The 26,990-nt window shown below is 43.0% G+C and overlaps 5 protein-coding genes across 6 annotated transcripts; 4 read left to right on the top strand and 1 right to left on the bottom strand.

Annotated features, from left to right (window-relative positions):
* Positions 1–7,411: 7,411 nt before the first annotated feature.
* On the bottom strand, positions 7,412–10,901 carry snai1a (snail family zinc finger 1a). The gene is made up of 3 exons (XM_026350158.1): positions 10,585–10,901; positions 9,523–10,038; positions 7,412–8,878 (listed from the first exon to the last, which is right to left on the bottom strand). Exons 1-3 carry the CDS (start codon positions 10,658–10,660, stop codon positions 8,694–8,696), a joined length of 777 nt encoding a protein of 258 aa, XP_026205943.1. The 5' UTR covers positions 10,661–10,901; the 3' UTR covers positions 7,412–8,693.
* A 2,885-nt stretch (positions 10,902–13,786) lies between these two features.
* tp53inp2 (tumor protein p53 inducible nuclear protein 2) lies at positions 13,787–15,954 on the top strand. The gene is made up of 4 exons (XM_033325993.1): positions 13,787–13,943; positions 14,589–14,775; positions 15,064–15,163; positions 15,320–15,954. Exons 2-4 carry the CDS (start codon positions 14,664–14,666, stop codon positions 15,564–15,566), a joined length of 459 nt encoding a protein of 152 aa, XP_033181884.1. The 5' UTR covers positions 13,787–13,943; positions 14,589–14,663; the 3' UTR covers positions 15,567–15,954.
* Positions 15,955–16,158: 204 nt separating this feature from the next.
* Positions 16,159–18,005, top strand: LOC113153714 (glutathione hydrolase 7-like). The gene is made up of 8 exons (XM_026347459.1): positions 16,159–16,293; positions 16,524–16,717; positions 16,782–16,933; positions 17,015–17,129; positions 17,217–17,284; positions 17,376–17,449; positions 17,545–17,726; positions 17,854–18,005. The coding sequence occupies exons 1-8, from the start codon at positions 16,164–16,166 to the stop codon at positions 17,950–17,952; spliced, it is 1,014 nt and encodes a 337-aa protein (XP_026203244.1). The 5' UTR covers positions 16,159–16,163; the 3' UTR covers positions 17,953–18,005.
* A 121-nt stretch (positions 18,006–18,126) lies between these two features.
* On the top strand, positions 18,127–19,088 carry LOC113153715 (glutathione hydrolase 7-like). The gene is made up of 4 exons (XM_026347460.1): positions 18,127–18,165; positions 18,250–18,338; positions 18,580–18,732; positions 18,837–19,088. Exons 2-4 carry the CDS (start codon positions 18,271–18,273, stop codon positions 19,009–19,011), a joined length of 396 nt encoding a protein of 131 aa, XP_026203245.1. The 5' UTR covers positions 18,127–18,165; positions 18,250–18,270; the 3' UTR covers positions 19,012–19,088.
* A 1,360-nt stretch (positions 19,089–20,448) lies between these two features.
* On the top strand, positions 20,449–26,139 carry cyldb (cylindromatosis (turban tumor syndrome), b). 2 transcript variants are annotated; one of them, XM_026347457.1, is made up of 14 exons: positions 20,449–20,609; positions 20,939–21,441; positions 21,709–21,838; positions 22,239–22,486; positions 22,580–22,748; positions 23,196–23,328; positions 23,516–23,620; positions 23,893–23,972; positions 24,076–24,142; positions 24,227–24,359; positions 24,455–24,563; positions 24,680–24,798; positions 24,883–25,087; positions 25,310–26,139. In XM_026347457.1, exons 2-14 carry the CDS (start codon positions 21,007–21,009, stop codon positions 25,513–25,515), a joined length of 2,139 nt encoding a protein of 712 aa, XP_026203242.1. In that variant the 5' UTR covers positions 20,449–20,609; positions 20,939–21,006; the 3' UTR covers positions 25,516–26,139. The 2 variants fall into 2 exon arrangements, with proteins under 2 accessions (XP_026203242.1, XP_026203243.1); XM_026347458.1 differs by having other exon boundaries at positions 20,913–21,441.
* The last annotated feature ends 851 nt before the right edge of the window (positions 26,140–26,990 follow it).

Genomic DNA, 26,990 nt, shown 5'->3' with positions numbered 1-26,990 from the left:
AAACTTTCTAAAAGGATTAAATCAACTTATAAAGTCAGTGTCAGACTCAGGTAAACAGTACAACAATACTATTTGAGTGACTGTGTTCACTTATAGAATAAAGGTCATTCCACCTAAACTGTGGTGTTTCTCTATGTTTCTCAATGACAGGAAGGGGCTATCTCATAGGAAGTGGAAGTAGGAGCGTCTCTCCCTCTCTCTCTCTCTCACACACACACACAAAAACACACACATATACACTCCCCCCGTGGTTGTCCACTCGCCTGCCCATCCTGTAGTTGTGAGCAGTGTGAGCCAGGAACACCCCCTCTCCACAGGGTTATGGCTGCCTGCTAGTATTTTGGTAATCGTCATCCTCCCTGACCTGCTGGCCCGATACTGGCGCCAGGAGTCTCCAAGCCTCCCCTCCACCTCCCCAAGCTGACTACCCCCAACCCCTCGGATAATTCAGACCAGCTGTTGCAAGGTGCCTTGCCTACTCCCAGCCACTGCACACTCACACTTGCCTCTGCTACAGCCTTGAGTTTGTCTTAGGGGAAGAGGGCCTAGCTGTGGGCTTTTTTGGAGGCCTCTCAGTCTCTGCATGGGGTCTCAATGGTGCATAAAATAAATCCAAGTCAATCACAGGCCTGGTTCTTGCTCTGCAACAAATCAGCACTGTGTCTGGATTTGATGTTGCAATATGGAAACACACATTCTGTGAGTATTTTGTGGTGGCAGGGAGTCAAATGCTGATATTTGCTTTCCCAGTCCTTCAGTGTCACTGACCTGAATTTCTCTCATTCCTCCAACAGTTATAGTCCTAATAAAGTGGAATGTGTGTCACTGTGAAATGCGAGTCGGAGACAGAACTGACTTTTGTGTGCCTCCGCAGAACCATCTCTTCATTGGAGTCACATGAAGAGCATGTGCATCCTCAACGATCAAGTGATTCTGCGAGGGGATTGAGAGTTATTGCCAAAGAATGTTTGACGAGGAGGACGAGACAGAAGAAGGCCTTGATTTGCCACTGATAATTTTTCTCCTGGGTTCCATTTGTGCAGCAGGAAAGGAAGCCTTTTCTCAGTGCAGTTGTGGGTCTCTTCTTTTGTATATTTGAGTGTTTTTGGCATTTGGGGGCTCTGGGTAAAGCAAGGTGCCTCTCTGTCTGTGGCCTAACCACAGTGGGACTTTAGACTAAGACAGGGGGAACCCAAAGCTTTTGATCACCACTCCAAAGCTCTCAGCAATGCTGAGTAATGGCCCACGAGTGAACTGCGTACATATGTGTGTGTGTGTGTGACGGAGGTTTGGATTGTTTTTTTCCACAGTGGAGGTGGTGGTAGTGGTGTGCTTGCCTTGTAGAACAGCAGTAGATGGCCCAATAGAGGCGGGGGCTTGGTACAAAGAGCTGTTCTGGTGGAACTATGGAAGAACATAGTTCATGCTGCTTTGGGATTTCCTGCCTTTGCCCTGGCTATCCGCCCCCCCCCCCCCGCCACCCCCTCGCCTGTCTACCCGCTCAGTTCTCGACGCCCTTCAGCAGTATGGAAACTGCTCAGACAGTATTTCAGCTAGAGATGAAGCAACTGATTTCATGAAATGGACTGCAGGGATCATGGGGCGAGAGATTCAGTGTTGATCCAGACTTTTGCAATCAGGTTTTAATAATTTCCAGTTCCTGCCTTAATCTGTCCACCCACAGGCTTTTGTGCAGATGAATAGTTTTGACTGTGCACAGTGTCTCATTTCTGTCTCTCCCATTGACATGCAACATATCTGGATGGTGTTATCTACACTCTTATCATCCGCAACTGGAATCCACATTACTTCGTCTTGACATTGTCCATGTGAATAGAAGCACAAGACAGACACACCAGTGTTGCCTGTTTTAAATGTAGAAAGGACAGGTGCGTTACCATTTGCCTGCCCTCAGACATATCGCGTGGGTGTCAAAGAGGAGGACGGGGGGGATGAGAGGGTCTGGGTTTAAACCTTCTCTTCCAGGGCTTTGATCTTAGGTGTCAGTGGCGGAGCTAGGGGACATGTGTCACTCATTAACAGCGTGGTGAGAGTGTGCTGGCTTGCAGGTCTCCCTAGCATGGAGCAGCATGCTGTGAAAATGGCTGCTCATGGGGTGTTCCTGCTAATAAACCCTGAGGGTGGCGTCAAAGCTTGGAGTGGGGAAGTAAAAAAAAAAAAAAAAAAAAAAACACACAGGAGAGAGAAGAGGTGGTGCAGGTCTCTTTAATAACTGCCTACGTGTTGAGCATCGCTTTCATTACTCTTTGTGGTGCTCACACTTAAAGAAAACTGATAACACAGGAAGTTGAATAGACGATTTCATTGAAAAGCTCTGCTGCCAGCACTCACTGTCTTGGGGGAGGAGGGAAATGGAAACCAGATGTCTGAGATCCACCGTGAATATGTCAAAGCGCTCAGACTATGTCAGTTCCTCCATATCCCATTGGTGGACTGAATCTTTTCTGCACTGTCATCAGTAATGTCTATAATGCTCTTTCCCTGTGGACATCTCGTACAGTCTTGGCTGCAGCTACGACCTGGAGACTCTGGGAAAGAAGCGTCGCTGTTCCAGAAGATGTTTTTTTTTTCTGTTCCTTAGGTTTCAGACCTCACCACATTCCTCAAATTTCAGGGTAACTTCCCATATCCCAAGGCTCACTCGGGTGGCAAATCTCTCAACGCTCCTTTGTGGATAGATTGCTTTCTCTTGCTTGAGAAAATAACAAGCTATAGAGTAATGACTTAACAAGCAACAGGATAATGGCTTCAACATGTGCAGGACTGTGTGTGTGTGTGAGTCTGTGTGCGTGCATAGATTTGGGATTGCGCTAGTGCTTGCTTACTGGCCTGTGTGTGTCTATTGTTTGGGAACCAACTGTGCACAATCAACTGGCTCTGTGTTTGGTTGAAGTTGTTTGAAAGCTGGACCACAGATGAATAGACTGCTCTCCTCCAGGTCTGGAGCCTCGGAGCCTTTGGGGAATCAGCAGCGTCACAATGACAGGGACGGCCTTGTGGGGTGTCGATGGGAGTGCCGGGTGTTTTCCATCACAACCAGCTGCTGAGTAGGCCTCCCACACAGCAGAACACTCTGCAGTGCGTTCACCTACGTTTGTGTGTTTGTATCGGAGGATGCTGAAGACGGCGTAAAAGCATCTGCAGTGATTAATGAGAATAAGACAGCTGCTCTATGTAATTTCTGTGTGTGTGCATGAAGTACACTGTTGCTGTTTACTATCTGTAAAAGTGTTTTCAAGCCATACATCTGTTCCTGGGGCACCGTGCCTCAAGTTTTAACATTCTTTGATCTTCATTGGAACAAATGGGACAGCTGAGGCTCCAACAGTGACAATCCAAACTTCTATTATTGCTCCAAACATGCCCTCTAACACGCCAGTGTGGCTTTGAACACTGTGAACCTGTGAGACTATTCATGGGAAATAATATGCTACAGACTCTGTCATGACTCAATTAGCAATCCTTTTCCTGTCAGTGATATTCATGTGTGCGACACAGATATGTCACAGCATGATCTGGCTTGCCCGAGTACTGTGTTTCTACCTTTTCACACACAGCCTATCTTCAGCAAATCAAAACCATGTAAACTAAGAAACAAGTGGGTAACAATCAGGTTCCCAGCCCCCGCCTCATGCTGTTTACACACTATTACACAGCGACATGTCCTGACAGGTGGGCACAAATCTACATTACCTCTTTCATAATACTCTGTCAAAGCCTCCGGCGGCAGCTTAACGTCCTTTTGCACCTTGTCTGGGAAAATATGCTCAGGTGCATTCCGCTGTAGCAAATAGATAATATTGTCTCCAAAGTCAGGTGGAGCGGAGTCGTGATGTTTTATATGGACTGTGACTGGCTATTTTTTTAGCTGTGCTTAGGTGGTGGCTCTGTGGATAGCAATTTTGTTGTGTGTGTTTGGTGTCTCCACCACTTTAGCCCAGACAGGAACATCTTAAAAATTAAGAGATTCATTGTTATTGAATTATGTAAAGGCATTAGTAGTGTGAGGATAATTGCTCCTGACTGTTTTAGTGCCAACATGAGGTTGACGTGGTTTTTAATGAAATGTTGCAACAGCACTGGATTGGACTGCTGTGAAATGTGGTACAGACGTCATCCACAGGATGATTTCTACTACTATATCTACTTTGGTGATGCCACACCTATTCATTTAGTCAAAACTCCTATGTGTAAAATAATTTGGTTTTAACTTGCAACACACTCCCATCAGCCTGAGATGATTTTGTGTAACATTATGCTCATCAGTTTTTTTTCTTCTTCTTACTGTTAAGGTCAGAACAAAATCTGTGTTAGCTGCTCTTGTGTACAGCAGTCACACTGTTGCCACACAAGAATTTGGGAGTAATGATGGTTAAGAAAGCTGGGTCAGGATACTCTGAGAATCTCTAGTTTCCTGTCCCAGGGTTTATTTTCTCCCTCTTTCTCCTCTCTAGTCCCATCAGCCACAATGTGAGGCAATGCCCAGAAGGACACACAGAGGAAAAACAGCTCAGGCGCCATCCATCCTTCTACCTCTCCCCCTTCGCTCTTTTGCTATGCTTCTCACTGGCATCGAGTCCGCAGCAACACATGTCTCTGATCAAGTCCAGCCTGCGTCATCAGTTAGTAAACTCCAGGCTCCAGGAAAACCAACAGAGAGCACATTCATAGCCGGCGACCCTGTGACTGAGTGTGTGATTCATTACTCTTTAATATGCACCCCCTACCCCCATCCCCTAACCCACCCAACCACTTCTCCAATCCAGCCTTAGGGCAACTCCACAGCCTGATCAAATCCATCATTAAGCATACTTGTGGTGTTACCACTGTTGGCCTTCTTATTTACCAGATGCAGCAGTTGTGTCTCTGGCCTATTGGCTTGTTGCTGCTATTTGATATGTTCTGACATTCGCTTCAATACTCATATCCCATAACTAGGTCGGGGAGACGGTGACACTGCAGATGATCTTCTAGGGACAAGAACTCAATCAAAGACAATCAAAATTATTAGCACCTAAACATTGCAGTAATGAAGTGCTCAAGTGAGTGAAACAAGAGATGAGAGGTGCTTTGGGAGTAGAGTGTAGCTGAGGATAGATTAATAGCTTCAATACTGTTAAGCCCACTCTGTCTTTCTAAGTAAGTTCAAAAATGGTGGTTCCATTCTTCTTGATGCCAATTCTTTTGATTTTACATTTGCCAAAGTCCTGTCTCCTTATGTTTATGATTTGTTTGTGTTGTCCACTGCTGAGAATCAGCTTCCTCTCAAGTGACTGCAACTCAAAGTGAAGTGACTTTCAGGTGACAGTCACACGTGTGAAAGGCAGCCTACGCATATTCAGAGCCTTTGTTATGGTTCCTCTTGAGTGGGTCATTGACAAGCATCAGGATGAACCACTGCCGGAAGATTTTCCTGAGGGTTTTTTTTTCTGAGAGAGTCTTCTCCAGATCTTGTGTGTCATGAGTGCAGGATGAGTCCTGTTTATGAGATGCTGACAGCTCCTTCCTGTCTCCCAGGCCATGAGACCAAACTGCTGCTGCACCGAAGGCCTCCCTTAAGATCGTGGTCGTCTACTTCAGCTAAACTAAAAGAGCAATGTTGGGTGGGACACCCGATGGGGGGATGGGACGTTGCGGTGTCAGTGGCAAAGTGCCACAGTGGCAGCAGCAGAAACAGAACTCGAGTTCTGCAGCGTTTTGACCCATTGCTGCTTTTTTGGGTAAAGTAGGCCAATGTAAACTCCCACTTCCTCTCGGCTTTGTCTCAGAGGGGGAGAGATGATCCTTCTGTGAAGAGCGAAAGGGCTGTGCTCTGTAGGGACCGTTTCCACTCACTACACACACTCACACACACACACACACACACACACACATAAATAGAAATACAGCCATAGAGGCAGACAGAGAGTGAGTGGGAGAGAACGAACGAGTGAGAGAGCGAGGAATACACAAACACAGTGGGGTTCAGGAATGTTAAACACATGCTTTATGGCATAAATAGCAGCCACTTTTGGTAAATTACAGTGAGTGCTCTGGCACTGTAAAGCACACAGCAGGAAAATGCACTCAGATTTCAGATCCAGGCCTTCCACTCTCCCCAAGGAACAAGAAAGGGAGCATGTTGTGTTTTCATTTCTCTATAAAAAGACCGAAATAAGTACAGCGTCGTGTGATGCAGCAAAGATTTGAAATATATCAGTTTATACTGGCAAATGGAGGCTGTGTATGTGCTTATGTTTGTCCGGTGAGACTAGAATGGAGAAGAAAGAAAGATGTGCTGAAATGTTTTATTTTATAGAACAACCCATTGCATGCTCTGGAAAGACATCTCAGCTGTGTAGCCTACTAAAAAAAGTTGAAGGGAGAGACAGAGAAAAAAGTCAAAACAAAAAGCAAGCTTGAGAGTAAACTCCAAGTTACAATTGTCTTGTCTGAGCCGAGCTAACACCCTCACCTCAGGACATACCAGCTGACATCATCAAAATAGTCCTGAGCTAACCTCTAACAGCTGAGATTTTAATAACCCTTTCATTCAAGAGCATCCTGTGTAAAAGTCATGAGAAAATACTGGCCAAAAGGAACCTAAACCAGGGACTCTCACATTAGGTCCATGTTAGGCTGGATTGGTGTTCATGCACAGATGTGTCTGTGTAAGTGTTTTTGCATGTTTATGAAGTGAATCACTGCTACATGCTGCAGTGGTCGTGGTAGCTGGTAGCTGTGAGCACATTTCCCTGACTCAGAAGGAAATAAGGAACTGTGCCGTGGAACAGCTTACCTCACTCTGTGCTGGCCCAGCTGGGCCCCAGCCCACGCACATCGACTAACTGACGGACTGACTAGTGGCTTGACTTACTGACTGAGAGCAGAGGAGCCATGGGAACCTAAAGTTCCAGTCTGGGCAGACTCTGACTCACAGTCAAGGTGGAGAAAGAGTTTTATACTCTATCTGAGGAGGAAAAAAAAAATGCACACACTGCAATCATGGGGTTTATCTTTCTAGAATTTCATCTGAAGATCATTTGAAGAGCTGTAATAAGCATATATCAATCTAAATCTTGGGATTAACTGAAAACAGAAGTTTACTTTCATTCAAGTTCTCTTTTAACTAAATTTGCGTTTCCAGCAGTGTTTGCACAGTGACAGTGAGAAGTAGATGGCAGGTGGAAACTGGAAGCAGGTGCATTCAGTTGTTCCCATCCATCACACGGTGTGTTCACCTGCACATCTACCATTCAGTTCACTCCCCACACTAAATGTCGAGATGCTGAACAGAAATCTCCCAGTTAATAATCAAACAGGCCTTTTATGACTAACGTATGGACTTGCCCATTTCTACATCAGCTACAACTGTACAAGGCTGTTTATTGAACTAATGCAAATGAGTGTGTTTTAATAAACATAAATTACTTTATTGAATGAAAATTTATCAGTTACAACATACAAAAAGTAGAAGTGAACACACAAGCATGGTACAAAATGGAAATAACATGTCATCAGCACATTGCACTCTAAAACACTGCCATAAAATGTTCATGAAAAGTTATAAAATTCTTTGTACACGTCTTTGCACTGTCCATTTACAGAGTTCTGATCACATATTAGGCAGCCATGTCTTCATGGTGTAAACTTTAAAAATCTTTGGTCCCAGCCTTATTGCATTTTTAAACTAGTTGGTGCTAATTTCTACTAATACTGCAATTACAGTTTTTTTTTAATGAAGTCACAAATACTGAGGTAACATAACAGGCACATTTTGGTTTTAAGGTAATAAGATTTAAAGGCACAAATTCATATACGTTACTAGGTATGGCTTTGGCTGGTATTATTAACACTGTGGTAACCTTGAGTGCATGGTCATTCATGTTGCAGCAGAGCTACAGACTGAAGCTTCTTTGGAAAACAGACAGAACGGCTTTTCCTATCTTTGAAAGTCATCAGATTAAAGAGAAGGTTTGGATGTAGTCAAAATAGAGGCTTATAATGGTCCCCATGGGTGAAAAAGACTAACCGATGCCATTCTTTTGTGATGACATGCTTCCTCTTTTTTCTTAAGCAAATCAAGGGCAGTGGAAGTCACCTGCTATCAACCAGCGAAGGTCATGGCTGTAGCACCTGTTAGCACCTCGTCTATCTACAACACAGTACCAGGGACAGCTGTGTGTGCATTTGCTTTTGTGTGTGTGAGAGTGTGTGTGTTTTAAGGCATGCTGAGAGATTTATTCCGCCCACGCACCCCTACCTCTCAGCAGCTGTGTCTAGGCCATGATCCTGAGCTGGCCGGCACCAGGACAGAGACAGGAAAGAACACCTCTTACCCCATTAAGTTCACTACATATTTGGTCTTTGGAATGGGCACAACAGCAACAAAGGGGCTGATATCAAGTGAGTGTCTGCACTGTTCAGTTCAAAGCTGGTCCAGCCTCGAGAAATTAGTCTACATTAGAACAAAATCAGCTCCGTGGCTGCTTTTTTTCATCAAACAGAGAGGCTAAGAGGCTTGAAAAGACAGATCCATAATGAAGCTTCCTCCCGGTCTCTTAAAGCAGGCCTTTTTATACTCTCTGTGGCCTTGCAGGCCAGTTGGGCTTGTGCAGACATGCTTTCGGTGTCCACTAGCCCTCCACTACCCTGAGCTCTGAGGGGGTCCCTCTGTCTCTGTCCATGACGTCTCATGCCGTGGGTGAGCAACACCCTGAGGAGCTGTGTTTCTGCAGCAATGACATGCGGCTGAAGGTGCGAGAGCAGACACTGCACTGGTACTTCTTCACCTCGGCATGGGTCTGCAAATGGGCCCGCAGGTTGGAACGGTCAGCGAAGGCCCGATTGCAGTGGGGGCAGGAGAACGGCCGCTCACCTGGAGAGAAAAGGGTGAAAAGACACGTTATATGAATTCACTGTCAACAGTCAGGTGGCTGGGTTCACAAGAGCTTTCTATTAGCACCTCCCTCTCTCACACACACACACACATCCAGAAGATAATGAAGAAGCACATGGTAGACATGGTGGGGTCAGAGCCTGAGTGAATTAGCATGATTCAATCAGAGCCAAATGGGATTAGCACACGAGTTGCTGCAGGTATAGGTGCTCAATGATAGCAGAGTGCCTTCAGGCATTCTTTAGACCCTTTTGTCACTTTTGCGTCCCTATTCTGTTGTCTTCCCCGGCAGCCGTGATAAGATAATCAGCTGACGACTCATTGTTGCTGGGACATTAAACACAATGAGTGATCAATGAGTGCAGGGTCTACACTGGGCTTCCCTATGTGATAATGTCTGCTGATGAAGTGCTGAGCTCATCTAGCTGATTGTTATGGATATCTTGCTCCCTCTCATCACAGCCCAAATGATGAGGGAGTGACCTTGTGACTCACACTGACAACTGTAGAGCTACAGTGTTACCGCAACACTTACACTGATTTCTTCACCTCTCAGTCAAGTGGAAATTTAGCAGATGTGGAAGCGTGGGTGTCATGGAGCGTCTTTTAAACGTGGGTCTTACCTGTGTGTGTGCGAATGTGTCCACGCAGAAGCCACGGCCTGGAGAAAGCCTTTCCACAGGTGGTACACACACAGGGTAGAGTGTGTGAGCGAATGTGCATCTTCAGAGCCCCCAGGCTGGTGTACTCTTTAGGGCAGTGTTTGCAGAGGAAGGCTGGTCGGGCTGCTGTGACAGGAGCCTCTCTCTCCTCCTCCTCTGGGGGACTGACATGAGCCATAACGCCGGTGCACTTCATCCGCTGGCGAGGGGCATACGTGTGTACGGGTTCGGGGCTCGGGGGGTCTGATGTACGTCCTTCATCCTCCTCGCCACTGCTGCTGGCGTTGCTGCTCAGGCTGGATGGGGAGCTGAGGTCCAGGGGACCCGGGGTGGCAGAGGGCTCTGTTTGGGTGGTGGGTAGGTAGAGGGTGGGCAGCACGCTCAGGTCCCACACCAGACCTGTTGTGAAGCAGGTGGCACCAGAGGTGTCGTCTCCTGATGAGAGCTCAGCAAGAGGATACCTCTCCAGTGAAGTGTCTGAGAAAAAAGGGAGAGGATGGTTAAGACCCAGAGCCGCTATCAGACAACACATGAACGCTCACTAACATCTGACTGAATTTTACAGGAACAGACAACAGTTTGTCGCCTGGTGAAACATACTTTCACCAGTTATACACGTTCTCTTCCTAATTTGGTTGTAAATTGTTGTTTTTCTTAAAGTTTACTGAGCATAAAGCTGGAGTCATGGGAAGGTTTCATGGGCCGTTTCCTCCCACGTATTCACACTTGTAACATGAATGAAGCTCTGTCTGGTTGCAGAAAGGGGGAAAACGCATCTAACGGGCCCCGACTTGAACGGGGAGTAGCCTGTTTTTTTTTTTTTTTTTCCTCCTTCTACTTTTTTTTTTTTTTTTTTAGCAGATCCAGGCACAAACACACTAAATTTACAAAATATTATGACATTATTTGAAAACAACAACTACACTGAAGTAAACAGGTGCTTTTATCATGTTTGCGCACTCGTGTGAGTAGCTTTCATAATTCATTCAAGGAAGGAAAAAAAAAAAAAACTTCTTCACTCACCATTCTGACATTCCAGTTCACTGTAGTTTGGCTTTTGTTTAGCGAAGTACTTTTTGACCAAAAAAGATCGAGGCATTGTCCTTTTTGACTGTTAAATAACTGTGCGTAAAAGTATCCTGTGGTCACGACGCACAGCTTCGCCGGACAAGAAAAAAGTAAATCAAACCGAAGTTCTCGGATCCTTTGGAGACAGAGAAATATCCTCCTATAGTCCACGAGTTCAGCAGACAAGTGTGAGTGCGAGTGTGTGTGTGTGTGTATGTGTGTGTGGGGGGGTATGTATGTGTGCAGCTTTCATGCAGAATGACTAAATGCTGGCCTCTGTTCTAAAATACTCTGACACAGGCGGCAGGGGTGTGCTCGTCCCGAGGGCCCTCCCCACCTCCCATATCACTGCGCAGGAAGAAGCCTTCATGCTCACACACTTGACAACAACAAAAACACGGGTGTCACGTCGTTCGCACGCAGGAATCCGACCGTGTTAACCTGCAGAGAAGAGAAAAGGTGAAGCAACCCTAGCAAGTTACCTTAAATACAATGTGAAAATGAACCTCGAACCTGGAAATGGGTTTATAAACCCATGTCCACATCTGTAATGTGTTCTTAATAATAATTCATTATAATAAATCCTGAGAAACATTCAGAAGCTATAACAGCGCACCAATGTGAGCAAGAATTCTACTTAGTTGGAATTATTTCTATTTATTTATTTTATAAAATAAAAATGAATAGTTATTCTGTGTAGTGGTCCCGTGTGTCTTCTTGTAGTATAGTACAACTTCTGTCACCTGCCACACTAATGAATTTTAATGAAACCATCCTAAAGTACGACAGTCAATTAATCTCAGAGCCTTTAAAGACTTCAGTAGTGTAACTGCACCATCTCCTGGAGGAAATTGGGTAGTAGTGGTATCTCCAAAGTTAACTAACGTTAGGTGGCGCTATACCACCCGTCTCCTATTATTCTTCTATTGGCTGCAGTAAAAACAGTAGTGTGGACTACTGAGTTGCAATTTCCTGTCATTATACAGTATAAATGAATCCAAGTCTCGTCATGTCTGTGAATTTTCTTTCTATTTGACCTTCACTGACAGAAAAGTGTTTAGACAGATTTTGACTCTAGGAGCCTTCCGATTGAAGTGACAGAAAGTCACATGCTCAGTGCAGCACACTGCACATGAGTGTTATGTGGAAACTTGAAGCCACAAGTTAGTTTCCACAGTGGTGTAGGAGACACCTTGTGCCAAGTATAATGAAATGTTTACATTCCCATTTAAATGGAAAAAGAAGCCACTCTACTGTTGGACATCATCATGTGCACCATGCTGAATATGTACCAGAGAAAGCAAAGGACACAGTCGTCTTGTAGTCGTGTCAAAGTTGTTGAGTGAAGAAAACTTAGAAGTTTAAGATCCATTGTATATATACCAGACAGTGACAGTGTGAGTGGAGAATAAAGAGCTCAAATTCAAATTTTATTTGTCACATACACAGTCATACACAGTACGATATGCATTGAAATGATTAGGCGACTGCCCGTGACCTTAAAAAATAAAAGACTATTAAAGACTGTTTATAGGAAATAAATATACTAAAGAAGTAGAAGTAGATTTAACTGAGAATAAGAATAAAAGAATAAAGAACAAAATATCTGTACAAGAATAAAATATCTGTACAAGTAGAAGTAGATTTAACTAAGAACAAAATATCTGTACAAGAATAAAATATCTGTACACTACAAATGTACAATATAAGAAAAATATGAGAAAAATATAAGAAAATAATAAAACAATATGAGAAAAATATAAGAAAATAATAAAACAATAAAACCTGGGTGTACCTAGGTGAACAATGTAGAAAAATATATAGAATTTGGAATTTTGTGTGGGAAGGAGTGTAGTATAAATAGAAATAGAAGTGTCCAGGGGGTGTGCAAGTATGCTGTAGAGTGTTCATACTTAAAGTGACTTAGTGCATAATATAGTAATAATAAATAGTAATATGAAAGGTGTGCAGTGAGCACTAGGGTCGATGATTGTCCCGAATGCCCAGTGCAAGAAGCATGAAACATGAGTGTGTGAAGTGGGTCAGTACAATGTGGTGTGCTGGTTGAGAGAGAGCTTAAAGATATGCCCTTGTCTAATCACACCATCAGTTGCATTTCGAACAACAGCGGGGTCTATGTAGGACTACTAAAAAAAAAATAAAAATTAAAAAAGACAGATGGAGATAAAGCTAAAATATTGACTACTCGATATTCTCGGATGTAACCTTGGCAACATTGCTGCATTTGGTGGCCTCAAATTTGTGCAGGTCACAATGAATTCTCAAGACTATCAAGGAACTCTGGAGAGAAGCGTACGGCTATGCTAAAGCACTAACATAGCCAAAAGCTGTGGCTAAACACTTGACTATTCTGAAAAGGATTTTTATGAGCCCTGATCTGATTACCTTTGAATATGGAAAGCTGAAACATGCAACTACTCTATTACCATCCATATTACTGTATTACCATCACTTTTGTCCAGGCAACATTCATTTATTGTAGGCTATTATTTAAAATGACGCTATAAAATCAAACACTTCAGAATATAAATTTCTTTTTGTTTTGTCCGTGCCAGTTATAATTATTTCAAAGAATGTGCTGTCTTCTGTTTTGGTGGAAGGGTACCATGAAATTTGCAGTAGACAGGGTTCCCACACACCACAGTGTTTTACTAGAAACCTTGAAGGCAAAAACTGTGTTATGCAGGAACCTCTAATATGCCCGCAAAGAGTTTGCTTTAATGTGTCTCTTGTTACGTTTTCTGAACTATTTGGACAAGCTCATACAGAATTTGGTTTTTCAATTTGAAAGAAGAGTCGTGGCATCTAGTTACCCTTCACCAAGGACACTTTCAACAAACATCATTCATATTTACAGCCATAGTAGATTTTAGTTTGTCGCTTGCTGGCCAGCCCTTAACGGACTTTGTCCTTAATTTGATCGTGTCTGTTATTTCTTTGAAATCTGGTGACACGCTTAGAGGTCAAACCACTCAGCTCTTAGTATAGTTTTTAATTCTCTGGACAAGCGAATAAGAATAACATTTGGGGAGATTCATCTCGACAGCAGTGTTTGCTCTTTGGCTCACTTCGCAGCTTCTGATTGGTGGACCACTCCGGGGTGGGCGGGGACGCAGGCGGGCCTCCTGTTGTTTGGGGTCGGTTGAATATTTGAAATAGAAAATCAGCAACAACATCGGTGTTTTCGTTCGGCATCTCCGAGCTTTAATAAGCGTTTAAACATTTTTATGATACTGTGAACAGTCGACAGCCCGTGATGGTCTGCGGATCACACTGAGAGACGCAGAGCGCAGGTGAGGTTCACGTTACTGTGTATGTTTTTGTTAGACAATGAAGAGCAGCCTCACTGTTGTGATCTCCGAGATGGATTTTGTTCGTTTATCAGTCAGAAATCGGATTTAAACGCTACTGATGTTGGTGACTGGTTGAAACTCCTCAGTGTTTAACGTTACAGTTAAACTGAGGAGTGCGATCTAAATACAGAGGGTAAAAATTGTTTAAACAGGATTCAGCCATTGAGACAACTTTGATTCAACGTGCACATGATGCCTGTGATTATCAAGTATTAATGAAGAGAGGCATTTCAGTCCAATGATAGGTGTGCACCAGGCTTTGCACTAACAAGATGTTTGATTACGGAGCCCCTCCCCCATATTTGTGCAAACAGATGGACCCCTAACCCCTAACAATGAAATTCTGGGGGAGTGGGCATCATTGTTCAAACTTCAGTATGCAAGAAATATCATTGGACCTCCTAGTCAGCTGACCAAACATGGCTTGAATTTTGAAAAATAATCATGAAGGAAGGGTCTCATGACATCATCCTTTCCCAATGTAGCCCTACTGGAGGAGAATATGATGCTGTGTGAACATGGTCATAACTCTATCAGCAGATTGTTTTCTTTATTTCTAATTGTCTTCTGTGACTCTTACAACAGCTGAGTTTCCTGCTGAGAAAAGAAAAGAAGGAAAACAACAGTAAAGACAAACACATCTAGAGAAGACAAAGAGAAATGTTCAGAACACTCAGCCGTCTGCTTTTTGGGGGAGAGGAGGAGACCCCTGAAGTTGTCAAGTCTTCAGGGGAAGTGCTGGAAGAAGGCTGGCTTGTTGTCAGTCATCAAGGTCGGTCCTGAAGCCACAGCAGTTTATCCGTTTTGCTTTTTAGCATCTTGTCGATTCACACAAAATAATATTAGAATTAAGAGGTCATATACTAAGTCACATGGTGATGTCAAATGCTATCTCACAATACACTGGAGGGCCTACCTCTCTTTACATTCTGCATGTGTCGTGTAATTTTGTGACCTTTTTCATAATTATTCACCTTTTTGTTTCCCATTAGAACTTCAGCGCCTGCTTAACTTATTACTAATTATAAAGAAAATCTTTAACCGTTTTTTGTCTCTGCAGAGGCAGGTACAGCTGAGAACCAGGAGTCACAGGCTGACACCCAACCATCAAACTTGGAGACACATGGAGACACAGTCGCAAGCATGGAAACTGATACAAGGTGAGGTGGAAAGAGAAGTCCTTTGTGTAGAATTTAACAAGAAACTTTTAAATCTGAGGTGAAATACTACTGAACTGAATTACTTGGATTAATTTGAATGTTTGTGTCATATCCACAACTTAACTGATTTGAACTGGTGCTTGTGTTTTTCTTCAGTGCGTTAGAACCAGAGCTCACAGTTCACACCAGCAGCACCACTAGTCCAGCCATCTCTGGCTCCTTCTCCCAGCCTAAAGCTCTGGCCGAAGTGACGCAATCAACCTGCATCCAGAAGGCTAAGGCATGGGTCGACCGGCACCACATGTCCCGTAACACTATCCAGCGACAAAACCGTGTTCGTCAAGGAGTCCAGCATCACTCCTTCCACCTCCAACAGCCAGGGCATCGCAACCTCAGCCACTGAGGCTCCAGTGAACACATTAAAATATAATACACACACACACATACACAACTACGAGCTGAGCATGGTTACATCTGTTTTCACACATTTCCATTCAGCCAGATTTAAGCTATACATCTAATGTTGACCCATTACAGCAATTGTGCAGCTCATAGGCAGCTCATTGGATCCTGTACTGTATATGAATGTGGAATGAAGACACTCACCTCATGAAATGAGAAACATGTTTTTTTTTGTGTGTAAGTGACTTGATACATGTAGATGAAGCAATTGCAGCCTGTGCAAATATAACCTCAAGCATTTTAGAATGAAGTGATGTGATTTGTGTATCAAAATGCTACTACTTGTATGTACTTGGTGTGAACCTTTTTAGACAAAATAAAAAATAATAACTGTGCATATTTTGCATTATTTATTAGTAAAATCTTAATGTCCAACTGACACAGGACTGCTCACCCTTTGTGCGAGTGCTGAAGTCTCATTGGTTGGCTGTTAATTGTATCGGCTGTGCCTAATTATATATTAAGAAAAGCGAAGAATGCCGTTTGTGAAGTACAATAAACTACTAGTGTGCTCTTGAATTAAGTTTGTCCTGCAGGGATGAATATTTCTCCAGAAACTAAACTTAACAATCAGTCAACTCATAGTTACAAAAGTTTTGCTGCTTCATCTCAGTTGGCCGATGGCTCACCACCCACTGATTTCACCTGTGACTTGAATAAAAACTACGGTGAGAGCATCCAGGTAAAGTAGAGTGACAGCTAACAACCCTAGTTCTGAATTCCTCTTCTGTTTTATACGTGCCGTGATGCTAATTTGCAACACTACGGGTGTAAATCACCTCATCAGGTGCCAAGGGAGAAAACACACAGGATCTCTGGTGGTCATTAAACACTTGACTGGGAATCAACAAACCACATTTCCACGATGCTACATATTGTTCTCTTTCTGCTGCTATAGATGTCAGTCATCTCCCTAAAGAGGTGCCTCTTAAGCAGCTGGCCTCTGTCAGTCCAAATTTGATTGATGACAGCCTGTGCAACCTCAAAGAGAAAGAAAAGGACACGCCTGTGCCTTTGTATCTTGTATTTACCATCTTTGCTGTTGGGGTGACCATTGCCTTGGTCCTGCATATTTATCTGGGGGAAAGTCTGGTAAGTCATGCTGTTTAACATTTGCTTGAACCAGCACTGCATTCTCATCACAGTTGCTTCTTAGGTGATTGTAAAAGGTGTGCTGGTGTCAGACCATGAGCGCTGCACTGCACTCGGCCAGAGAGTCCTTCGTGATGGCGGATCCAGCGTGGATGCAGCCATCGCTGCCGTCCTGTGTCTGGGTGTTGTGCATCCACACGTGTCCGGTATTGGTGGGTATGTAACTGACTTGTAGTTTGTATTTTCTCTAATACACGCATGGATTTGACAGCAAATTTGTGGGTATTCTTCCTGTAGTGGTGGGGTGATGATGGTTCATGACATCCATAAGAACAAAACCAGGGTGATAGATTTTCAGGGAAATCCACCCGAAACACTTACAGAGGAGATGCTGCACGTTTCAGAGCTCAAGGTAATATGAATATACGGTATACAGGCTAGGAGAGTGTCAGCATTTAACATTTTAGATTTATTTGCCATGTAAACAATCTATTTTCAGGAAGGTTTACAAGTAGGAGTGCCTGGTATGCTCAGAGGGCTACATCATGCTCACTACCTATATGGGAGGTGAGAGACTATGGTTCAGTAACTTCTTTCTGCTGTTTAGTTTCTTATTTTTAGCTTTTACTCAAAATGTCTTGCCACAAAATCACTGCAGTCTACCATGGGAGGATGTGGTCGCCAGAGCCGCTGCTGTAGCCAGAGAAGGTTTCAGTGTCTCTTTCAGTCTCGGTGAGTCAAACCCTGCTCCCATTTTGTCACCCTGCTCACTCAATTTCAACTCATGATCATATACTGGGACGTGACTCATCTGTTTTCTTCTCCAGCTGAGGCTATATCAAAGGTAAAAGGCGAGCAGCTATCACAGCGTTTCACAGACACGTTCTTTCCAGGTGGCCGACCTCTGCGCTCTGGTTCATTTCTAAGGATGCCTGGTCTGGCACGAGTTCTAGAGGCTGGTCTGGCAAATTTCTATGATGGGAACCTTTCACAAGAGGTCGTGGATGTGGTAAATGGTGTCCACATGTCAAACGGCAGGGTTTAATTGTACAATTACAGTGTGGAAGCTTATGTCAATTAGACTATCATTCAATCCCCTGTTGTTTATCATCATTTTCTATGGCCTCATACAAAAGGTGCATGTGAATGGAGGGGTCCTCAGCAGAGAAGACATGCATAACTACAGTGTAGTAGTAGAGCAACCATTTGAGGGCCTGTTTAATGGTAAATACTAACTTGACTCAACCATTACAGGCTAAATATATTCTTGCAACCTTCATCTATACTGTGTTACTTCTGTCTTAGAGTTTTTAATTCAGGTTCCTCCTCCTCCGTCCACTGGTGCTGCATTTATATCAGCAATATCAACTTATATCAACTTATTAGGGGGCTGCCATCTCAGTGACAACAATACCTCAGAAAATCAAGCATACCAGTGGATTACTGAGGTACTGAATCTGAAAGCTTACATGAAATTGTTATTAGTTGAGATGATATGTAAGGTTGTTTTTTTTTCCTGTTTCTCCTTAAAGTTCCTCAAAGCTGTTTTAGCGATGGGCAGTGGTTTGTGGGATCCTAAAAATAACTCTTCAGTGACTAAACTGCACCCTGACATGCTGAGGTAAACTGTACTGAGGAATCACATTTGTGATTTAGAGCAGGACCAAAAGATTGTTCTCATTAGACTATTTTACAGATTGGCTGATATTGTTTTGTGAATGAAAGGTTAGAAAACTCACAATCTCCAAATGTTAACTCACATCAAACATTAAGTTTACAACAAGAGGGGAAACAGGCCAACAAATCATTACGTCAGCCACTTTATGAACTTTCAGTTAACTTTGTCTTTGCTCTTGCCAAAGTAAGAATCACACCGATGTGCGTCACCAGAGGATCAATTTCACTCGTGCCTCTACACCCCGGCACAACAACTCTATCCACTCCCTCCAGACCGAATTACAGTCCGGACAAGTAGTAGTTATGGGATCAGATGACCTCATGGTATCAGTGGCAAGGTGATGGTGGTGGCCTTAATGATCACACCAGGAGGATATGTGCGGTATGTGCTGCTGAACATGCCGACATTCTTATATCTTATCTCTTGTCTTTCTGGTCTCAGTTCATTGAGCAGGACATTCGGGAGCAGACTCGTAACTCGGTCCGGCGTCATTCTCAACAGCCTCATCCTCGGTTTCTCCTGGCCAAATAAAGCCACAGGGCAACAAATCAGCCAGGTGCTCTACTGTCAGAAATGTCACTCACTGCATTCAGTCAGTTACAAAATGTTGGCTTAGAGGCCTCTGCTTTATTTGTGCCATAGAGAAATAGAATCCAGCCAGGAAAGAGGCCCTTGACATCTCTCATGCCCACACTGGTGTTGCCAGCGCAGCAGAGATGTGGGATCTTCATGGCACTAAGCAGTTCAGGAGGACCACAGAGTTTTAGTGCGATCACACAGGTTTGATCATTCTGCATGGAGAGGTTTGACATCTGAATCAGAAGAAGAGCTGCTGTAAAGCTTTTTGTGTATGTGTGTTTGTGTTTTAGGTGTTGATGACTGCACTGTCCCACAATAAAGGGAGAAATGACAGCATTTCCCCAAGAGACCTTCACCCTCAACTTCAGCCAAACAGATGTCTCATTGACCGTGAGTAAATGTCACAGTATCCATGACACACTGTTTCTTGCTAGATAAGCTATTGCTTAATATTAGTCAATTCCTGTTTTTCCACATTCTCTCTCCTTTCGCTTGCCGTTTCTAGAGGAGAGCGTAGAGATTTTAAATGAAAGCAGCAGCTGGTTTCAAAGTGCGGAGACAAACTCTGATGTCCGGGGGATCGTGAGGAACAAAGATGTCATCAAGCCAATAGAAATACCTTAATTATCTGTATATTTCTAGTCCTTATGAACGTGCTGTTGAAAAGAATTTCTGAAAAGGTCAAGTTGTCAAATAGTAGTAGTCATTATCCCTGTGTTGGTATTGTGATCATCTGCCAACAGAGGGCAGTCCTGCAACATGTACTTGCTTTTATGGAAGGCAAGATGTTCTTCACTACTTAATAAAAGAGGTATCCTCAACAAACTTGCACCCCAGATTGACATTTTGTAATAGATTTCTGCAAAGATATAAATGTCTGCCAGCTGATGTAACACGGGGACACTCTGCACATTCAAGCTGCAGAAGATTAGGGCTGTTATGTAAGCTGATGTGCTGTGGAGATAGTGTCAGACATGCATACTCACTATGTCACAGACTGTCTGCTGCTCTGGCTTTTATTTGATCCTTGTCTTTACTGTGGAGGATTTTGTGACGCCTGCTCTTGACAGGTTCTCTGGACTGAACACGTGTAAAGTCTGCATGCAAACAAACATGTGACTCGAAACGTTTTGGCTGTTTACTGTTAACATTTTTGATCCATCTACAATAAAAACGAATATATTGGCACTGTTTTGTTATTTGTGAGTTATATTCCCTTTGAAGAAGTGTCATGATCTGATGGCATCCAATGTGTTTTTTTTAAGATCAGTGTGGACAATAATAGCAAAAAACTATAACTAACTATTCCCACGTCCCAGGTGATCATATGATTAAGTCAGTTGGAGCTAAAGTTACAAGATGTAGTCAACAATGTCCTCCCTATTCTTATCAAGTGTACAGTCACGTATCATTACGGAAATACTGAGAGGGCGGAGAATCTGTGGGCTGAAGACTGGGTGTTGTCGGTCAAATGTAGGCCAGTATTAAAACGCGTGCATGTCATCACATCAGCGATGTAGTTGACATGACGGAGCAATCTATTACCTTTGGATGTATCTGCAGTAATGAGCAATTAAAACATGTTGCATGCTGAGTTTCTGATCGCGGAGTGATTGCATCAGTCAAATAGAGACAGTAAGTAAGACAACACTAAACTTGTTTTTCAATGATTGCAGCAGAGTTATTGCTGGAGGAAGCCTACAACATTGTTTAGTTTGTTTAAAAAGACCTGGATCCGATTTTCAACGTGGCACAATATAGACTCATAAGAACTGTGTGAATAGTAGTTTTTACACAATTTTCCTCAATATTGTAAGTTTGTATACGCGTGAATATACTTTTTTACCCTGTCGTTAATAGTGTAACATAACACAGTGAATATTATTAAACCGGAATGTATCTATTTTATTCGTGCGTAATTTCTCCCATTTGAACTAGACGCTGTTTCTACTGTGTTTCTCCAGGAGTCTACAAGCACAATATCTTCTTCAAAACGGAATCAAATCCAATACTGGTGAAAGAAGAGGTTTAAATGGAGCCCAAAACTGTAGTCCAAGAGAAGTTTTTCATCGTCATACGAGGAAAGTCGAGGAAAGGCTTCTGTCGGGGATGTATCGGCCGTGTGGAGGGAGAGACGCAGCGCGGAGAGCTGATGGGGCTGCTGTACAGCAGCGGCACCAACGTGGGGAGCCCGAAGAGAGGCGGAGTGGTGAGGGCAGAGGACACGTACCCTCTGACCCGTCACCAGGCGCAGCTCCTGCTCTTCGTTTCCTCCGCAAGCAAACGCCTGGATCTGCTGTGCAACCCCCAGCTGTTCTTGGCCGTCTGTGAGCTGTCTCAGGATGACCTGGTGGTGGTGAAGCACAGGAGAGGTCACCTGCCCGGGATGGTGAAGAACCTGATGCTGATTGGGAGGAAGGAGAACAAAGATGACTTGCACATGCTTGGCTTTGAGGTAGAATTTGTGGTAAGGAAATGTATTTGTATTTTGAGCTTCAAGGTACGGTGCCGAAAACAGAAATAACCTGATTATCAGCAGGTTACCCTGAAGCCAATAATTACTCGTCTTCCCTGATATAACCTTTAGATTCACCAGTGATCTGTGCACCTTTAGGCAAGGTTATCAGCCAAAACATTGCCACGACATTGACAAGAGCACGAGCAACCACATGCGTTCAAAGTATTTGAGAGTCTGTTTTTCCCTTCAGGAACTTTGTTTTGTTCTTCCTTGTAGGACAGTGATCACACCTTGTCATCCAAGAAACCTGCTCCTCTGTCGTTGTTCAGTGCTGCCGACATTATCCAGGTGGTCCCGTCTTACTCTGTCCCGCTGGGACTGCACTGGAAAGATGGCCAGTACGGGGGTAAGTAAAGAGGTCAAAATCACTGCATCCCTAGCTCTTTAAGAGTCACCGTCGGGATAGCAGATTTTATCAAACAAATTCAGCCAATGCTCACTATCAGCAACTAAAATCATGTCACTTGACCAAGCACCTGTGCCTGCGGAGAAAGCAGTCCTTGTATCTGCCAAGCAAAACTGGTCCTGTTGCTTTGGAATGCAGAACAATTAGATTCATCATTGTTAACTTGTCTAGCATTTTTGCAGCTTGAGACCTGTCCACATACCTCATGTTTAAACTTGTGTCTTATTAGCTAGAATTTAATCTGATGAAGTGTGATTAAGCATGTGACAAAAAAAAAGTCATATGACTCATATGACACCAGCTTCCCGTACCTACATACACCGTCTGTATCTCTGTGCAGGTCTAAACAGAAAAGCGGTGACACGCATGAACTCCATGCCCAACATAGGATCTCATGCACAGCGTGTAAGAGACACCCAGACAGAGCAGAAGGTCATTCAGAGACAAAGTACCAGCACTTCTCATGTGACCCTGGACGTAGGATCCATGGTGGAGGTGGTGTCCAACTCAGGGATCATAGTGTACGGTGTTGTCCGGTGGCTGGGGGTTCCTACAGGGAAGACTGGTGAATGGGCTGGGATTGAATTGGTGAGTGAATAAAATTTAGCACAGGTGTGTTTTTGTTTTTGTTGCTTAAGCATCTTATTCACCCCATATCCGATTTGGTGTACATTGTTTCAGGACTATGAGGTGAACGGCTGCTCTGATGGGAAGTACGCAAACCAGAGATATTTCACGTGCAAAGAGAACACAGCATTGTTCGTTCCTGTAACAAAGTGCAGCCCCGACAGCCGGTTTGTCTTCTCCTCCACGGGAAGGGAGACCCCAAAACCCACAGAAGCACCTGCAGGTTGGCCACTCCTACTTTTGCTTGTCTTCTATAAAACCTGTTGGACACATACCACATTTGATAGTGTTGTCATGATATTTTTTCTGAAATGTTTGTGTCAGAGCAAACTCTGAACTTTTGATCCCATGCTCGAATGTTCAACAATCAGGTGTAGGAATAAAAACTATGAATCAGCCTCCTACCTTTGGTGGGATTTAGTGTTAATTTTTATACATGAAATCAGTTTGACAGTCCTGTGGACTCCCTGGTTTTGGACAAGCAGATTAACCATTATTCTTGGAGACTCGTGTGAAATGCCCAGTTAGACTGCGATTAGAAACAGCTGCAGAATGATAAGTTAAATGCTAAGTTGAAATGATAACGTCTGTGTTTATTAATTTACTACTGATGAAGGACAACAAAACAAAAATCTATCTGTGTGACTGTATGTTTGCTTGCTGTTTTCAGTTCCTTCACTGGAGGACTCAGGAGAGGATGCTCCACCTGTCCCTGAACCCGAGGCCTTGTCTTTGTTAGTTGGAAGAATGAAAGGGATTCAGGGTCACTTCAACTCCTGTTACCTTGATGCTACGCTTTTCAGGTAAAACTAGGTCACCCCCCATTCAGGGCATTTGATTCTCACATGTTGTTGTTGCAAAGTATTCTCAGATTTACTTTAATCTCACACAATGTAATGTTTACTTGGAGGAGATCATGTGCAGCCATTTGAGCATAGTGAACTGTATTCAGATAAGCACTGATAAAACGGTGTGTTTTTTTTGCTTCAGTTTGTTCAGCTCATCAGTGACCCTGGATAATATCTGGCAGAAGCCCGCCGACAAAGAACAAACCATAACCTGCACTCTGAGAAAAATAGTCAACTGTTTACGCAGGTATAAACAATGTCTTTTAAGACTTTGCTTTGCTCGTGCCTTATATTGTCATCCAGTTTGAAAAACAAGAACATTATGATTTTTTACATGATGTCAAGTGGTAAACAAATACTCCCTGTCATTATCATAAGGGCACTCAATATTTATTCACTAACATGATTGTATGTGCTTTCAACTTAATTACATAAAAAGGTGTGTCTTTTTGTTTATTCTGCTAAGTCAGTGTGAGAGTTCTTATGTTGGCTTACTGATAACCAATCTGTTCATTGCAGACAAGGCTTTGTGCCTGCTGAAAGTGTGATGAGTTTCCGTAAAGAGCTCGGCTGCAACACTTTTCAAACAGAGGAAAAAGGTATGCCCACGTATCTTGTAACACACAGTGTTAACAGCCGCTGCAACATATTGAAGCATGTTTTTACGTTACTATATGTTTTAATTGTTTTGGGTCATTGCAGATCCAGAGGAGTTCATCACAGTCCTCTTTCAGAAGGTGCTTTGCATAGAGCCTCTGCTTAAGCTCAGGTACAAACCTGAGTTGTCCGGCATTAAATACATTTTCTGGTTTGGTTGTGAAAGTTGAGTTACTGACATTCTGTTTCTTTTTAGATCAAGACAAGAAACGTGTCAGGGTGCCTACACCTTCCAGATCTTTCTAGAAAAAGAGCAGGTGGGACAGATGCCCACCGTCCAACAGCTGTTGGACACATCCTGCTTGTCAGGGGACCTCAAGTTTGAAGAGGTGAGTGCTTTTTAAAAAAAAAAAAAAAAAGGCAAGGAAGATTTTTATTAAACAGTCGTGTAACCTTGTAATTGCCATTCCAATTTGTCACCCAGGTGCCGTCCTGTCTAATGGTTCAGATGCCAAGGTTTGGAAACAAGTATAAGATGTTTTCTCACATCATTCCTTCCACTGAGTTGGACATCACAGATCTTCTATGCAACTGTGAGGAACAGAAGCTGATTTAAATTATATACAATCGCATGTGAATAAAATACCCTATTTAAAACCCATTAACTATAAATGAGGAACCCCTATAAATCATCCACATGTCCCAACAGCTCCAAGAGAATGCTTTGTCTGCGGGCATTTGGCAGAGTACGAGTGTCTTCAGTGTCTACCAGATCGCAAACTACAGCCCGGAAGAATCAAACAGTACTGCACTACCTGCAACTTGCAGGTAAATCAGATGAGCCACTGTAAGTGTCCCAGTGTCTCAACTTCTCATGTAAAAACTTTGACTGTTTTTTTGTTTGTTTCACAGGTGCACACTCATCCTTCACGGCACGGTCACTCCCCTAAAGCACTAGAGGTTCCTGCTAATGTGGCTCCTGACGCTCCTGTGCCCAGGCACATGATGCAGCTCTTTGCTGTGCTCTGCATTCAAACCAGTCACTATGTGTCGTTTGTTAAATACGGCCCTAACCCTCAGTCTTGGCTCTTCTTCGACAGCATGGCAGACAGATGCGGTAAGATGGATTTTCACTTATTTTTGTTAATGGGTGTTCTTACGTTTTATTCTGATGTGTGCGCAAACTTGTTTTGGTTATTCTATGAAGTGGTTTCCAATGACTGCTTTATTTTCTGATAATGCAGCCTCCACAGTATTTGATAAGACCCAGCTCTGACGTCCGTTACTGGTCTTTATCTCTTCTTGAGCCAGTGTCTAATAAGGCCACTCTTTCTTACAGGTGATGATGGAAGTGGATACAACATCCCCGAGGTCCAACATTGTCCGGAGCTCGGCGACTTCCTGGCCCAGCCGGATGAGGAGCTTACTCGGGTCAACCCTTGCAAGGCTCCTGAACTGGTGCGCAGACTACTGTGTGACTCCTACATGTTTTTATACCATAACCCAGGCGCGCCACTTTCAAAGCCAAACCATCAGGAGCCTTAAAGGCAGGAGAGGACAAGGACACAGTGTTCTCACAACAGTGCCTTAATAACCTTGCTTCACTGCTTAATCAGCAAGATTTTGTGTAGGTTATTATATCTAAACAGCAGTAACAGAAGCAGATGCTTTTAACATCATGGAAAGAAACACTGTAATGAAAAAGAAACAATGTTGTAGTTCAGAAGTTTAACTTTTCTTGATCTTTGTTAAGACTGACGATGGAGGGCTCTAAGGAGAGAGAGGCTGAGCAGTGAAAATATAACCGTACTCCGCAAAAGTGCTCTCTCGATCTCGTAATATCTTTATTTTGATATTTTTTATACCAGGGATTTTTTTAAGTGAGTTGCAACATGTAAATGATTGTTATGACTTTATTATTATTTGTTACGCCTGTTATTTGGTAATTAAATTAACTTAAGGATATGGTGACATGTTTGTTCCTGGAAAAACAGAAAGGGTGAGAAGAACATGTATGTTTTTATTTTATTTACTGTAAACCATTGCACTGTGTGCAGCAACTGTTGGTTCACAATTCTGGGTATGTAATACAATATTTATATCAAGAATACAATTAATTTCAGTGAATGCATTTTGATTTTTTCAGCAAACTACATCTTAACCTTAAAACTCTGTAATGGTATTATTTTTCACCTAAATCTTCTGTAAATGCAGCTTTAAGGTTTTGAGAGGCCAGGTTCGTCCTGCTTGGTAATATTATGGGCTGTGATGCCCTCTTGTGTTTGCCTTGAACACTACTCACTCAGGTCTGCCCCCCACCACCACTTAACCTGTACCTATTACATATTGGCTCAGACTTTCTCACCATACACACATTCTTCTCATGTCCTCTGTGGGAAATGTATTTATTTTTAGTTAATTAAATATTCAATTCCAAATTGTCATGTTATTTTAACACTAATATAAAGTCCTTTAGATAAACTGGTAATTTTAAATGTGTAATTAGATTTTGTTTTTCTGTGGTCTCCTGTCAGTCAGATTAGGAATCACTCTATTTTACTTTATTTAACCTCAGGGGAAGCAGCTTTGCTATGTTACATATGCCTACAGTCTCTAAAAATAGAAAATCTAAGATGAAAGATTAAAAAATAAGGTGCAGAATTAACAGAAGTGGAGTGAAATCCTATGAACAACAATGTTAGAATTAATTATAATGATGATTATAAGAATGTGATGATCATGAAAACACTAAGATGAGATGGACATCTCAGATGGATATTACTGAACCTGCACCTCTGACTTTCACTCTGCTCATCAACAGCACCTCCTTGCCTTTGATTTGGTATGTGATTGGCATGTTAGCTCTCAAAGGTATGAATGGTCAGTGCTACAAATTCTGTCTTATACCATTTTTGAAATCACTGCAAACACAACACCATTTGAAAGGTGAAGGCAACTAACTAAAGCCTATACATTGTCACATAACTAGAATTCAGCTGAGTTAAATCAAAGGTAACTGC

The sequence above is a fragment of the Anabas testudineus genome, chromosome 5, assembly GCF_900324465.2.
Source record: "Anabas testudineus chromosome 5, fAnaTes1.2, whole genome shotgun sequence".
NCBI lineage: Eukaryota > Metazoa > Chordata > Actinopteri > Anabantiformes > Anabantidae > Anabas > Anabas testudineus.
The sequence above is the reverse complement of the archived record's forward strand: the minus strand, read 5'-3'. Positions and strand labels throughout refer to the sequence as shown.